This window comes from Stegodyphus dumicola, chromosome 10 (assembly GCF_044657685.1).
Source record: "Stegodyphus dumicola isolate Sdum_Otavi_A_Nest chromosome 10, ASM4465768v1".
NCBI lineage: Eukaryota > Metazoa > Arthropoda > Arachnida > Araneae > Eresidae > Stegodyphus > Stegodyphus dumicola.
The window spans coordinates 175562624-175576561 of record NC_140777.1 but is presented as its reverse complement, the minus strand read 5'-3'; the positions used below and the strand labels follow the sequence as shown (position 1 = coordinate 175576561).

At 33.1% G+C, this 13938-nt stretch overlaps 1 protein-coding gene across 1 annotated transcript in view; it reads right to left on the bottom strand.

The window, feature by feature from the left end:
- LOC118206141 (calcineurin-binding protein cabin-1-like) overlaps positions 1-13938 on the bottom strand; it is a 195928-nt gene that overhangs the window by 13601 nt on the left and 168389 nt on the right. The window contains exons 39-40 of the mRNA XM_085825897.1: positions 8751-8914; positions 6094-6337 (exon numbers count right to left, since the gene is read on the bottom strand). Of these exons, the coding sequence (XP_085682023.1) occupies positions 6094-6337; positions 8751-8914 (408 nt within the window). The remainder of the gene's footprint in view (positions 1-6093; positions 6338-8750; positions 8915-13938) is intronic.

Here is a 13938-nt window from a genome sequence, read left to right as displayed (position 1 = left end):
TGAGTCTTCGTGTTACCAATACGACCCTGAAAACAAATGAGAGAGCTCTGAATGGCGGTCTCCAAGCTCCACAAGACAAAAAAAATTCCGAGACACCAAAATGAAGGTAATATTAATCACTGTTTTTAATAGAGGACTAATTCATCATGAGTTTGTTATTCATGACAAGACTGTCACTGGATAGTTTTACACTGGACAGAAGTTCTTGCCAGACATCTACAAAGAGTCTGCACAGTAAGGCCTCGTTTTCAACAAAATGAGAGTCGGCTCCTTTTGCATGACAATGCTTGGCCCCCCGTTATGTTACCTTAAAGTGGTTTTTTTGTTCAGCATGAGGTTATGGAGATGCAGCATCCTCCATACTCTCAAGACTTAGCATCAGCAGATTTTTTCTTGTTTCCAAAACTGAAACATTTTCTGAAGGGAACAAGATTTAAGGATGTCAAAGCCATCAAGAAAATGGTGATGTCCATATTAAAGAGGACTTTAAAAGTTGTTTCAACAATTTATACAGCCGATCACAGAAGTGCATCATGTCAGGTGGAAGTTAATTTTGAAACATATTAAATGGGTATGTATTTCATATAAGGTTTTTCTGAAGTTATTAGATCAGTCTTGGAAATAAATGACCACATCTTGTGCATGTATGTATATATATGTAGTAATTTTGATGCGCAGTCAACACTGGCACATTTAGCAGCTTTCGGTAGTCGAGTGGAAAGACAGGAAGATGTTGGCCCAAACCAAGTTCAGCTAATTACCATCTTTATTTATAGACACATTAGAATCATTCTTCATAGACAATATACTTTTTGATCATAAGCAATTGCAATAATTTCTTATGAACACAGGTTAAGGGGGCAATGTCATTTTAGACAGGTGGGCATAGCAGCATACACATGTTGGAAGGTGGAAGCTAGGGAAAGAAATACCGTAATTTGTTTGGAAAGCAGTATTTATACTAAGTAGATGCAGAAAGTACTCTAAGCTACGACTGGTTAATTTCAGGTTGTTATGCAACACGGAAAGATCTCGAATTTGGGAGAACAGATGAATTTAGGGGTGGAGAACATCAAATCTAGAATAGTTAATTTTGAGGTCGCGAATTATTTCTTAAAGCAGCTATTGCATTTTGTCAAATCTTACACACTCATATATATATGAATTAAGTAATTTGGATATTGGTGCTAGATAAATGCAAAACGAAATAGTTCCAATTGTAATGGACAATTTAATATTTCTTTATTCTTATTGACAAAAACTTTTGAGCCAACACAGGTGCAGTAATATTTTTATGACATAACTATATACCCATTCTTGAAGAACTTTTTATATTGTTTTTATTAGGCAACATTATAAAAAATGCAGTGACAGCATTTTAACAAGCAAGCAAAGCAGAAAGCGAATGCAACATGTCTCAGTTGAGAACTTGGTTCAAGATGATTTCGTTTTGGTGCAAACTTAATCTCTATAGGTAATAATGAGTTTTTATTTTCCAAATTTGAAACATTAATCATTGAAGTGTTATGTAAGAGAGTGTTATACAAGAATTATATTTATTTTATGGGTAAAGTAAAGTCATTAGTATTAATAACAGCTAGTTATTACTAATAATAACCACATTTTTTTGTTGAATGTAATAAAATTACACCATAATCACATTTACTGGTAAATATTAATAATTACAAGTAAAGTTTGGTCAATGTGATTAATCAATTAGTAAATTGAAACCTCAAATTCTAAAGTAATGTCATACAATATGAGAAGCATTAAATTTCATACATTGATAGTTTTATTAGAAATAAAATTTGGTCAATTAAAAAAAAAATGCTTTATAATAATAATTACTGTTACTTATAAAATGCACTCATTATTTACCATATCAAACAAATTACATTATACACAGATACTTTAAAGGGATTAAAAATTGCAATTACAAATACAACATTATTACAATTTTAAAAAACTAATTTACTTTAACAAGAAGAACTTCACTTGCCTCTGAGGTTAAAAGGGTTTTTGACTTTTCACATTTGCAGTGATTTGAGTTACAACTGCTCGTACAGTTGCACTACTGAAATCCAAGACTATGTAAATTATAATTTTATAAGCATATTCTCTGACTTATGCAGTATCTGGAGCTCTAATGATTGAAATAAGAGCTTCCTTGCAGATAGCAAAATCATTCTTTGCATATAATTGACTTAAGCAATGCTCTGTACCTAGTTTATACAAGTTTTCATTTTTCTTAGAAGTTATAACACCTATAGTATTTCGGCTATTAGCCTTAACCCTATTTACCTCAGGTTTTCTCATATGGGCAGTTTCTCCTATATTCACAGCTGGATATTCTAAATTTGAAAGCCATACCATTTCTTTTGCTTGCTTATTTAGTGACTTTTAGCACAGCATCAAGCTTCTGGAATATTTCTTGAGACCTCATTAAGAGAAAAAGGAAGAGCCTTCCTTGTTTTCTCCAAAATCTTCCATTTCAGCATCAATGAAACATTTTGCTTTTCTGCTTTCATCACTCGTCTTTGCTGTATCAGAATTACATCACTCCTTTATTTGTCCAACACTCTTATTTCCATTTTTTATTGGACATGCAATAGTTATGGACTACAAGCCTTTATCTGAATCATCCAGTTTCACTTCCATATTGTCATTGTACTTATATCCTCATCCTCAGCTGAGATTACCGTCTAAAGTTGAAAATCATTATTAGACTCATTTTTTAAAATTAAGTAAGATCCTCTTCATTTGTAATTACTGAGAAATTTTGACTGGTAAGTAGGTTCTTATGCTTACTTTAGGGTTTCAGTCAAATATAGCTTCATATGGAATGCAGTCTACCCCCAAATGATATGCTCTATTTTTCATAAGCTGAATTAATGCTATTCCTTTTAACAATTTCATTGTATTGTCTGTTTCAAACCAATAGGATAACATATTTTCAATGCCTTGGTTTACTCTTTCAACTTCACTTTGCAACTGACTATATCCTGGCTTTCCATGAACAACTTTGAATGAATTCCACAAACTTCTTTAGCAATTTTATTTGCAAATTCTCGGCTATTATCACTTTGAAAGATGCACTGTGCTCTAAATATTAAAAACACATCCAGCAGATAAGCAACTTCACAGCTCATTTTGCTTTTAATAGTCTTAACTGATTGAAATTTCATTAAATGATCTTTATAAACCATTATAAACTTACAGTTTCCATCTGCTTGTATTTGCAAGTCAATCAGATTGGTTTGACACTTCAACTTTAATTCACTGCTTTTAATTGGTTTAATAATAATACCTTTTCTTGAATGCTTTTTCTTTTGACAAAGTTCACAAAGATTTAAATATACCATTACAATTTAGACTAATGTTCTTATACCTCTTTTATGATTTTGTTTCACCCTCCTTGGATGAATGCAATATGAATCTCATAAATTATTTAAAAATTCTCTTCCATATATTACCATATAATCCTTTTTTGATACTACTGATGCTTACAATGCCATACCTTGATAGTTTTTAACAATCTTCTGGTGATTTGCCACCTCATCAATGGCTAACTAATTACGACCTTTAACTCCTGGTAGTTTGTCCGAGGTTCAATCCTAGGAGAATGCAATGACTGCATGGCTGTTTTTCATGATTTTCATCATGGATAACATGAATTGAAGTTAGTTTCCATTAGATAGGCACTCCATCAATGCATCCCTTTCTTTAGGCAGATAGCCCTCTTGTGATTTGCCAAATTCAAATAAACTAACACCTGGTGCTAGAAGTCTTTTTTTTGCTTTCTTTCAGACTCAATTGAATCCCTGATGTATCTTCTCTTGATATCACTATATCAGATTTGATTGCATTTCTCTTCCAATGCATTCACTTTTTGTAGTTTTCATACTTTTTTAGGTTTCATTTTTTCATGTTTCTTTAATTTTTCTAATTTTGCATATTTATTGGGAATTTTGAAATTTAATGGTATTGAATTTCACTTCTTTTGGGTTTTTGTGGAATTGGCTCTAATTTTCTTACTTTTTGTTATACTGATTAATTTTCAGCAGCTATTGCATGAAAATAACTTGGGATAATTTTGTTTTTAAATCCAAATTTGTGATATTGTTTTATATATATATATACACTCAAGAGCCAAAACATTATGACCAGGCCTACATTTTGCGATGAATGCGCCTGGATGACGTGGAAGGCACTTGATCAGGTGGAAGTGGTATTTTACTGCTGCTGCTGGAGAGTCTGAAGAATCATTCTTTCACTTACTTCTGTGTGTGATGGGAAGGGCTGCGGATCTAAGGGACTTTGATAGAGGGCCGATTGTAATGGCTCGAAGGCTCGGAACAAGTATTTCCGAAACTGCACGATTCGTGGGTTGTTCGTGATCTACAATTGTTAGTACGTATGAAAAGTGGATGAATGACGGTGAAACCAGCAGTAGACGACATGGTTTTGGACGTCCACACGCTATCAAAGAAAAAGGTCGTCGGAGACTGCCTCGCATGGGTGAAGCAAAACCAGAGCCAGACTGTGACCCAGTTGACAACCGAATACAATGCAGGGCCAAGTAGAAAAGTATCAGAGCACACTGTTCAGCGGACACTGTTGTTGGATATGGGGCTACGCAGCAAACGTCCCACTTGTGTGACTTTGCTGACCAAGCGTCATCGGCAACTGCGCCCACGCTGGGCCCGGGAACATCACGACTGGTCCATGGATCAGTGGGCGAGAGTTGCCTGGTCAGATGAATCATGGTTTGTCATTCATCACGCCGATGGCCGTGTCAGGATACGCCGTCTTCCATGCGAACAGTTGCTCCCTCAATGCACAGTAGGTCATACACAGGCAGGTGGTGGTGGTATTCTGCTTTGGGGAACGTTCTCTTGGGCGTCTCTGGGACCAGTGTTTGTGGTACAGCAGATCATGAATGCTACAGGGTATCTGAACGTCATTGTGGACCAGTTGCACCCTTACATGGCCTCTGTTTTTCCAGCTGGAAATGGAATGTTCCAACAGGACAACACCCCGTGTCACAAAGCTACAAATGTGTTGGAGTGGTTCCAGGAACATGATGCTGATTTCCAGTTAACGTCCTGGCCGCCTAACTCACCGGATACATTTGAGATGTCATGAGACGGCAGCTCAGAGGTCAAAGACCACCAATTCGCAATATTTCGGATTTGCGTGACCGTTGATACAACATCTGGTACAATTTGTCTCCAGCCATCTATCAAGGACTTGTGGCATCCATGCCAAGGCGGTTTGAAGCTGTGTTGTGCGTCAAAAGTGGCCCAACTCGTTATTGACAGGTGGTCATAATGTTTTGGTTCTTGAGTGTATATATAATAATAATAATAATAAAAATAATTTAATCTGCATAGAAGACACTGGTACTTTTAGCAGCTTACAGTCATCATGGCTTAGTGAAAAATGCAGAAAGATGTTGACAAAACTAAATTCGGCAAATCACCATCTTTATTTTTACACATTTCAAATCATCTCTTATGGGAGATAAATTACTTTCCAATCACAAGTTGAATACAATAACTTTTTATGTACATGGGTTTTAAAAGTATGACATACGTATTTTAGATAGACAAGCATAGCAGTACAGAATTGTTTGCACAGCTGAAGTCAGGAGTAAAGGAAGGCATCATTTCTCGTGACCAGTATTTATACTATGTAGCTGCATAAGTTAAGCTAAGCTATGGTTGATTAATTTTAGTTTTAGTTACCTTTTTCAAGCACTGTTATGCAAATTGGAAAGATCTCGAATTTGGGAGAAAGGATGAACTTAGGGGGAAAACATAAAATTTAGAATAGTCAATTTTAAGGTCGTCAATTATTTCTTAACATCGCCATTGTATATATATATGTTTGAGTTTTATATATATATATATATATAGGAAATATACTTTTCTTTTACTCTCTTCCCCAGTAGAACAGGTTATTCAAAAGCTGTTTTAATTGTGTTAAAAGATGCATACAGCAGAATCAACATAAAATTTTACTTTTTAGGTAAAGCTATTATTTATGAGGCAAGCAAAACACTTCAGAGAAAGTTAAGTCATATATACAGACCTCCCCTATCCTGTACATCGTGTAGGCTTCTACAAGAAGTTCATTTGTTTCATCTACATAAATTCCAGATTTCAACAAAGTCTGGCAGGACCTGTAAATCTCCAAGAGACAACAGATAAGTCTACTTTCTTCGGGAGGAGGTTCTTCCTGAAGCAGAGTATTCAACTGGCCTCGCAGGATATTTACGCATGAATCATACGCTTCTCTAACCAAATTAACCCGATCTGTATCTCGCATGTATTTTCTAGAAGCAAAACATATTTTTAAAAACAATCATTACAACTGTACGGATAATAAGACATATTTAAAATAAGGTATCTATATAAGTTATACAGTAGAATTTTGATAATCTATCTGTGACTAATTACATGAATACAATAAATCTGCATTAACTTTTTGGGCACAAAGTTTCAGTTTTCAGAAAATTCAGTATGACATATTAAATGGCAATTTTTTCTTATATGTATAGGTTAATCTGTTTTTTCTTTAACAATATGTTATAAATGTAGCATATTTTAAAACAAAAACACACTAAACTTATGACATATTTTGATGGAAAAAGTTAATTAATTTTATTACTGAAGTCATTTAGTATTTCTTTGCACAAATAAGAGCTTTTTTATTTTATTTTATTATTATTTTTTTAAAGTAAACACACATCATGAAATTTTGTAAATTGAAATTTAGAATTGATTTAGAAAAATCTCTACTTTTAGTTATATATTGCACTGCCTTTATTTGAGTTTAAGTGGTTAGCAAAGCTGATGAATTTATTTATTCACAACTTTTCAGAAGTTGAATTCCAATTTAAATGCATATTGTAGCTGGTTTGCTTACATTTCATGTAGGAAGTAAGTTTGATTAGCAGTAAAGTGGAAAAACTCTTAACAACAGCACTTTGGAGACTTTTCAGACATTCAAAACTGAAAGCATGACAAAGAGATGAGAGTTACCGAAGAAAGTAACATTTCTTTTAATAAATACAATATTTCAATTCAAGCATTTTTTAAAAATTAACTACTAGTAGTGCTTTTAATTCAACTGCACAGTTACTGAACATAACAGAGGCTTTCAATCTGGAAAAATCTAAATTGCTAAGGTTTTCTAAAGTTTTTTTTAATTGACTTTTTCTCTTATCTAAAACCAATTTTGCTGGTAAATATACAGTATTAAAAAAAAAAAAATTACGAAAACAAGCTCTCTAGTTTCTTAAAAAAGTTCTGAAACACTTATCCCTTTTTATCTCCAGTAAATTTTTGTATTGACATTATTTTCTTTTAAATAATTGTATTTAAAAATTACAGTAGTTTTGAATTAAAAAAAAATCTTGCAAAACACATTTGTTAATAATCCAAATTTAATGCAAATATCAGAAAGAGAAAACATAACTGATAATCAGCAAAATTTTCTAATCTGCAACCATAATCTCATGGCATGGAGATTATTGAAGTTCAATGATATTTATGTAAATGGCATTTAAATGAATATCAGAATAATAGAAACAAATAATTTCCCATACATGAAGAAATAATGATATTAACTGAGAGTTCCTTTTAGTTAAGTTACTAATACAAATCCATGAATCAGCGAAGAATGCCCTTCAGCAATTTCACACTTCAGCTGGTAGTAAAAAGAAATGAGTCCTGCACTGAATAAATGACATTTCCTTGATAATTTCAAGATGATCCTTCCACTTTGTACCTTCACTCCTTTTCTTCCAATATATATTAATTATCTAAACATATTTTAAGATGCACATCTGCATATTTAAAGGATTATAACTAATATTTTTGAATGCATACATATGGCTATGCTGCTTGGAGGGTTAAAGTATCTACTTAAGAATAATTTTGAGACTTTTATACACAAACTTTGATAATTTATTTTTATTAACCCATTATAACTTCTACCAAGATGCATATTAGTAGCGTATTTAAGTGTTTTTGAATTTAGAAGAGAACACTTGATAGTGATCACTGATCATCTTAATATTATTCTCGCCCAGCTACTAGATTTACTTGAAATGGCTTTAGTCTTTGCTAGTTGAGTGTGCTCAAGAGAGTCAAGGGCCTGAGGCAAAGCTTTATAGACACAAACTGTCTCACAAATTTTTACATTTTAAAATACAAAATTCTTAATTTAACATTCGTGTTTTGTTAAATTTAGAAGCAGCAAAGCTTTCTGTGATTATATATAAGTTGTGTCAAGTTTCAGATCTAATGAAAAAGTTTGTTTAAACGTTTTCCCAAGTTGATGTTACTTTACTGGAAGATTTAAGATAGGCAGGAAGCCACCTGGCTGTCTTTCTGAAGCTAGATTTTAACTCTTTAGTTAAGTTTCATACAAAGTTTGCCGACTTTTATTCACAATCTTTTGTACAGAAATTCTGGCCTGCATTTACACCACTGAATTTGGAAGCTTGCCTTTAGAAAACACTTACATAACCAAAAGTTTTTGATTTTGGGAAAAAAAGCTACACATACTTCATGACTTAAGCCACTGGTTGAACATGATACTAGCCAATAAGTTACTAGATAAACAACAGTTATATATCAGAAATGTATTTTTTATGGTTTTTAGTGACCATTCACCAAACAGAATAATTAAATATTACACTTAAATGGTAGGCTACGGATTTTACATTTTTAATATCTTACTTTCCAAGATCTGGAGTTCGATACAATTGTTGGGTAACGAATACAAGCATATTATAGTCCTTTTGTTGAGTTAATACTTCTATCAGCAAATGAACAGATCTATACATATGAGCACCAAAGCTGCCAGGGCGATCAATTTCATTACTAGGTGCCCTCCAAATGCCCTAAGAATAAAAGATATGCAATTAACAGAATAGCCAGGGAAAAAAGCAAAGAAAATTTTAAATTAATAAACACTACTGTAACATTTTAAACACATTCAAATTAGCAAAATTATGAAATATGCATGCATTGTCAAAATAAATTTCATTGACAATATGAGATGGAATTTTACATCTACCTAGGAATTATATTTAAAAATCTGAAAAATACCTTGAAAATTAATATTCTGTTGTTGTCATTGTGACTTTTCTCACTTGTCTGACAGTAACACAGAACGAGTCGATGAAATTCATCATGGTAAGGAATGAAAGATTGCGCCTGTTGTCGGCAACAGCCTTGAGCACCCACCATATTAATGTTCCCTTTAATATTAATAACAGCTGAGCCACGGAAACATTAAGGGAAAGAATGCCTTTTTGGAGGATTTTTAATGGTAATGATGAAAATGAGGGAGGGATGAAATGGGAAAAACAAAGAAAACGTCCATGCACTTGAAATTGAACTCAGGTAGAACTAACAGTGTTCAGTGATGTTACCGCCTGGTGCCCCCCCCCAATAGCTGAGCTGTTAACATTAACAGGTGTTGAAAGCAGAAAGACATGTTATATAAAAAAAAATCTGCCTTTTATCATATAGTGAAAAATTGCTTGTCGTAACATCAAAGAAAACATTCAATGCCAAACATTGATGCTTTTGGATTAAAATTTTCCAGTGCTTAAATTGTGCCGAAGCCTGGCTCCAGTACTTCTAAATTTTTAAGATAAATTACAATTCTAGGTGGAGCGCATCGGAGCCCTAAATAAGATGAGCTCCGGTACTTCTTTTTATAAAACTTAACCACAATTTCAAGGGAAAAAAAATTATAATTCATAGCATTTTAGTTTAACAATAAGCAGACCTTGCAGTACTCTATTTCCATAGAAATACAAACTCATGAGAACATGAGAGTAAAGTCCCCTCACTCACATGTGGAAACCTTACCCTTTAAGAAGGACAACAAATTTGGGGGCGTTTGTTTAGGAAAACGTAAATTTCTCACCATGCCATCGTATCTAGTGTATTGTTATCAATGGTTACACTTAGTTATCCTTGCAGGAAGGAAAATTTGTGTTCTTAAATGTGGGTTAAGTGACAGCGAGTACAATGACAGCGATAAACTGCTCAAGTACGTCTTAGACATCGTCTTCCCATAATATCCACTAATGTAACCAAATACGGGAGGGGGCGAAAAGCGTAACCAGAAATTTTAGATTCATCCTTAGGAGTCAGATTCAGAACTCATTTTACCCCTGACATACATGTGCTTGATGACTATAATTGTATCAGCAGAGAGCTACAGTCAAACAGAATGCTCTCTCTCACCAAGATTCCCCTCATTTTTTTGTATCCACCCACTGATACCTTTTCGCCTTCATTCCGTTTCCCCCTGCTTTTAGATTATCTGAATTTTCATCAGCTATACTTCAAGTATATTTAACTTTGTGATGAAAAAAGAACTCCCCCCCCCCCACGTTCAGAGCTTAAAATAGGCCGGAGCCCGGTGCTTCTTAGTTTTTGTAATAGATCATAATTCTAGCCGGAGTGCACCAGAGCCTTAAATAAGGCTGCAGCACTTTGTTTATGTAATTGAATAACAATTTCAGTAGAAATTTTATCTCGAATATTTTATTTTTAGCAACAAAATTATATTAAAAATAGCTTATTAAATTTTGATTTATCTGCTTACATTTAAATTAATTTTAATTATTTAATCATTTAATTATTTCAATAAATAATAATTAATTAATGATCTAATAATTAACAATTAAATTATAATTAATTATATAATTATCGATTAAATAACAATGAATAAACATTAATTAAATAGCTATTAATTAATATAATAATAATTAACTATTTAATTTTAAAATTATTAATAAGTTTAATAGTCATTTTATTTATTTATTTACTCTTGTTTCTCTTTGCTGACGGTCTTCCATAGGGCTCTGGCACTTCTAAATTTAAAAATTAAGCCCTGAAATTTTCTGAAAAAAATATTATAATAATTTGTTTTCAAATGCTAATACTATACTCAGAATGGCTTTTTTACAAAAAATACACACCTTTGGCAAACAGCTAAGGTTGTATAAAATAGTAACTATATTTTTGTGTGGCAAATGAACTAAAATTTTTTCACTTTTCTTTCCAGGACTTTGTATGAAACTTGCTTTAAAAGTTTAGTTTAGTAATAAAGCAAAAACTTGTACAACAATCTGTATTTAAATTTCTGAGAAGCACGAGATTTGTTATAGTTATATATGCTGTATAGTATATGTATGCAGAGCCTACTGAAGAAAGAAAATTAAACACTTAAATGAAATATTAATTTTTATCAACTAAATAAAGCAGTTATACACAATTTTTGTCCAAGTGAAAAAACAATTCTACAGAGTTATGGCAGCATATGAAATAGAACATTCTTGAAGTTGACGACGGTGGACTGTCAAGTGTAGACCTTGTTGTTTTTCTTCTTGTTTCCTAGCTATTTTCTCGAATATATTGTGCAGCACATACTTTAATGTTCATTGTTAGCAAATATTTCAAATTCACCCACACATGCACTAGCCATATCTTTGTCTGCTGAAAGTTTTTTCACTGCAAACCATATGATTGGTTTAGTTTACTTGATTTTAGCATTGCAAGCTAGGGCTATCTGCCTAAGGGATGGGATACCTTCATGGAGGACTTTCTAAGGGACACTAGCTCGTATCTAAGTTACACATGAGGAAAACCATGAAAAGCCATTCTGTTCACCTGGAATCAATCCTAGGTCAAATTACCCGTGTTTAGTGACTTGATTACTTGGTAACCGGTGGGCACCATACACAGCATGACTGTAAGCCATATCATGATTTCAAACGATACAGCCAAACCCCTGAATATTCACACTTGTGCTTCAATTTCAGCTAATAAATCAACAGAAATTTCCACACCTTCATGAAGATTAAACCAGCATATGAGAACTTGGTCTAGATCTAACCCCCCCTCCCTCCGGTCATTGATTTCCTTAAACATTTTCTTTTTGATCCACTGTCAAAAAAGGACTTTTTAATAGCACACATTGTGAAAAGCCGGTATCATATGTTTCACATATGATCTGCACTGACCAAGTTTCTTTTTAGTATTTATACTTTCTCTGTGATAGGCAATGGGCAATGTTTGTGTTTTATATTACCTCATTTCTTTGCTGAGTTAGTAATGAAAACTGCCTAAAATGGTTACACATGGGGAAACAAACAAAAAAAAAAAAAAAAAAAAAAAAAAACACCCATGCACTTAAAATTGAACTTTCAACTAAAATTGAAATATCTTTCTTCAGTGACTTTTCCACTCGAGTCCCTCCACCCCCCCAATCGCTGAGCTATTAACAGTAACAGGTGTTCATGGCAGAGAGGAATCTTATGTAAAAAAAAAAAAAAAAAAAAAAAAAAACTTTTTATATTATAGTGGCAAATTGATACAGCAGTACCCGTGCCCCCCAAAAAAGCAGCTAAACTCTGATGCTCTTTGATTGAAATTTCCTGGAAAAAATTATTTGTTTACAAATCCTAAAAATGTACTTATAATGGCCTTCCACAGCAAATAAGCATCTATGATAAAGAGTAGCAAATAAATGATAAAATGAGAAAAATTGGCATTCTGTTATGTAGAAAACTAGCTTCAGGAATAATTCTAAATGTTTGTTTGATTCCATGTCACGGAAAAATGAATAATTTTGGATACAAGTGGATAAGCTGCAGATGCCAGTAAAAGCGATAGGCACATTGTGAATAAGGGATCCTTTTGTATTCTGTGCCCAAAGCAGGTAGAGATTGTTTTTTATTGTTTTAATAAAAAACACGTTTGCAAGCTGCGGGTTACTGGGGGAAGTGAAATGAACACTGCCTTTGAAAAAAAGGGTGACAGTAATGTGATACAGCATTAAGCTACTTTCTGACGTTAATTGTCGTTCCGATTCATACATGCCCGTGTTTTCAGCCAATTCTGTATGCTGGTCTGCAACTCATTGTCTGTGGCAAAATGCTGTCCTGCTAGCCAGCGTTTCATGTGGACAAAGAGATGAAAATCTGAGGAAACCAAGTCAGGACTGTATGGTAGGTGATAAAAAATTTCCTATCCAAAATGCTGCAGAAGGATCCTTGTTTCACCTGCAGTGTGCGGCCACACATTGTCAGGAATAAGGACAATACCTGGTGACGACATTCCTCTTCTCTTGTTCTCAATTGCCCTTCGAAGATGTTCACAGGGTTCATAGCCACATTTTAGTTAAAAAAATAAGCACCTATAAGCCCTTTTCAAGCACATTTTAAGGAAAAAATAAGCACCTGTCTAATTACATTATACACAACTGCATAACCTTAAAAGAAAAATTAGACTTGTAATTTAAAATATGAGCAATGCAATATTTATTAGGAGAATGAGCATTACCTCAACAATGGAAAACAATTAACTTTTTTTAAATTTTATTTTAAATGACAGTTCAATTTACAGAATTAGTTTAAAGTGAGAGAAAAAAAAACCATGCAGAACTAAACTATATTACAAAATTTATTGATGATATTTCAGCTGAAAATATAGAAAATAAATAATAATAAGCCATATTAATTGTATTCGTTTGGCACCTAATAATAAATACAATTTATTTTTCCACTCATATTAATATTTAAATAATTCAACTTAAATCAAAATTCTGAACTTTTTCTAAATTTTCATTCCATAACAGTTTTCCCTTAACATATATCCCAAACAAAGTAATTTAAGTAAAAAAGAGGCACATTTCTGAAATCAGAAGACGGGAAATTGCTTCATGCAGTCATCCTTTAACAGTAAAAGCTTAACTAACCCGTATACTCGGAAATTCCCGAATATTCCGGATAGTAACTGAAAAAATGAGGAGTGGGGGAGATTGTAGCCGTTCTTTAGGTTTAAATTTAGGCTAAATAAATGATTTTGACATTTCGATATGTGCATCATATAAAAACAAACG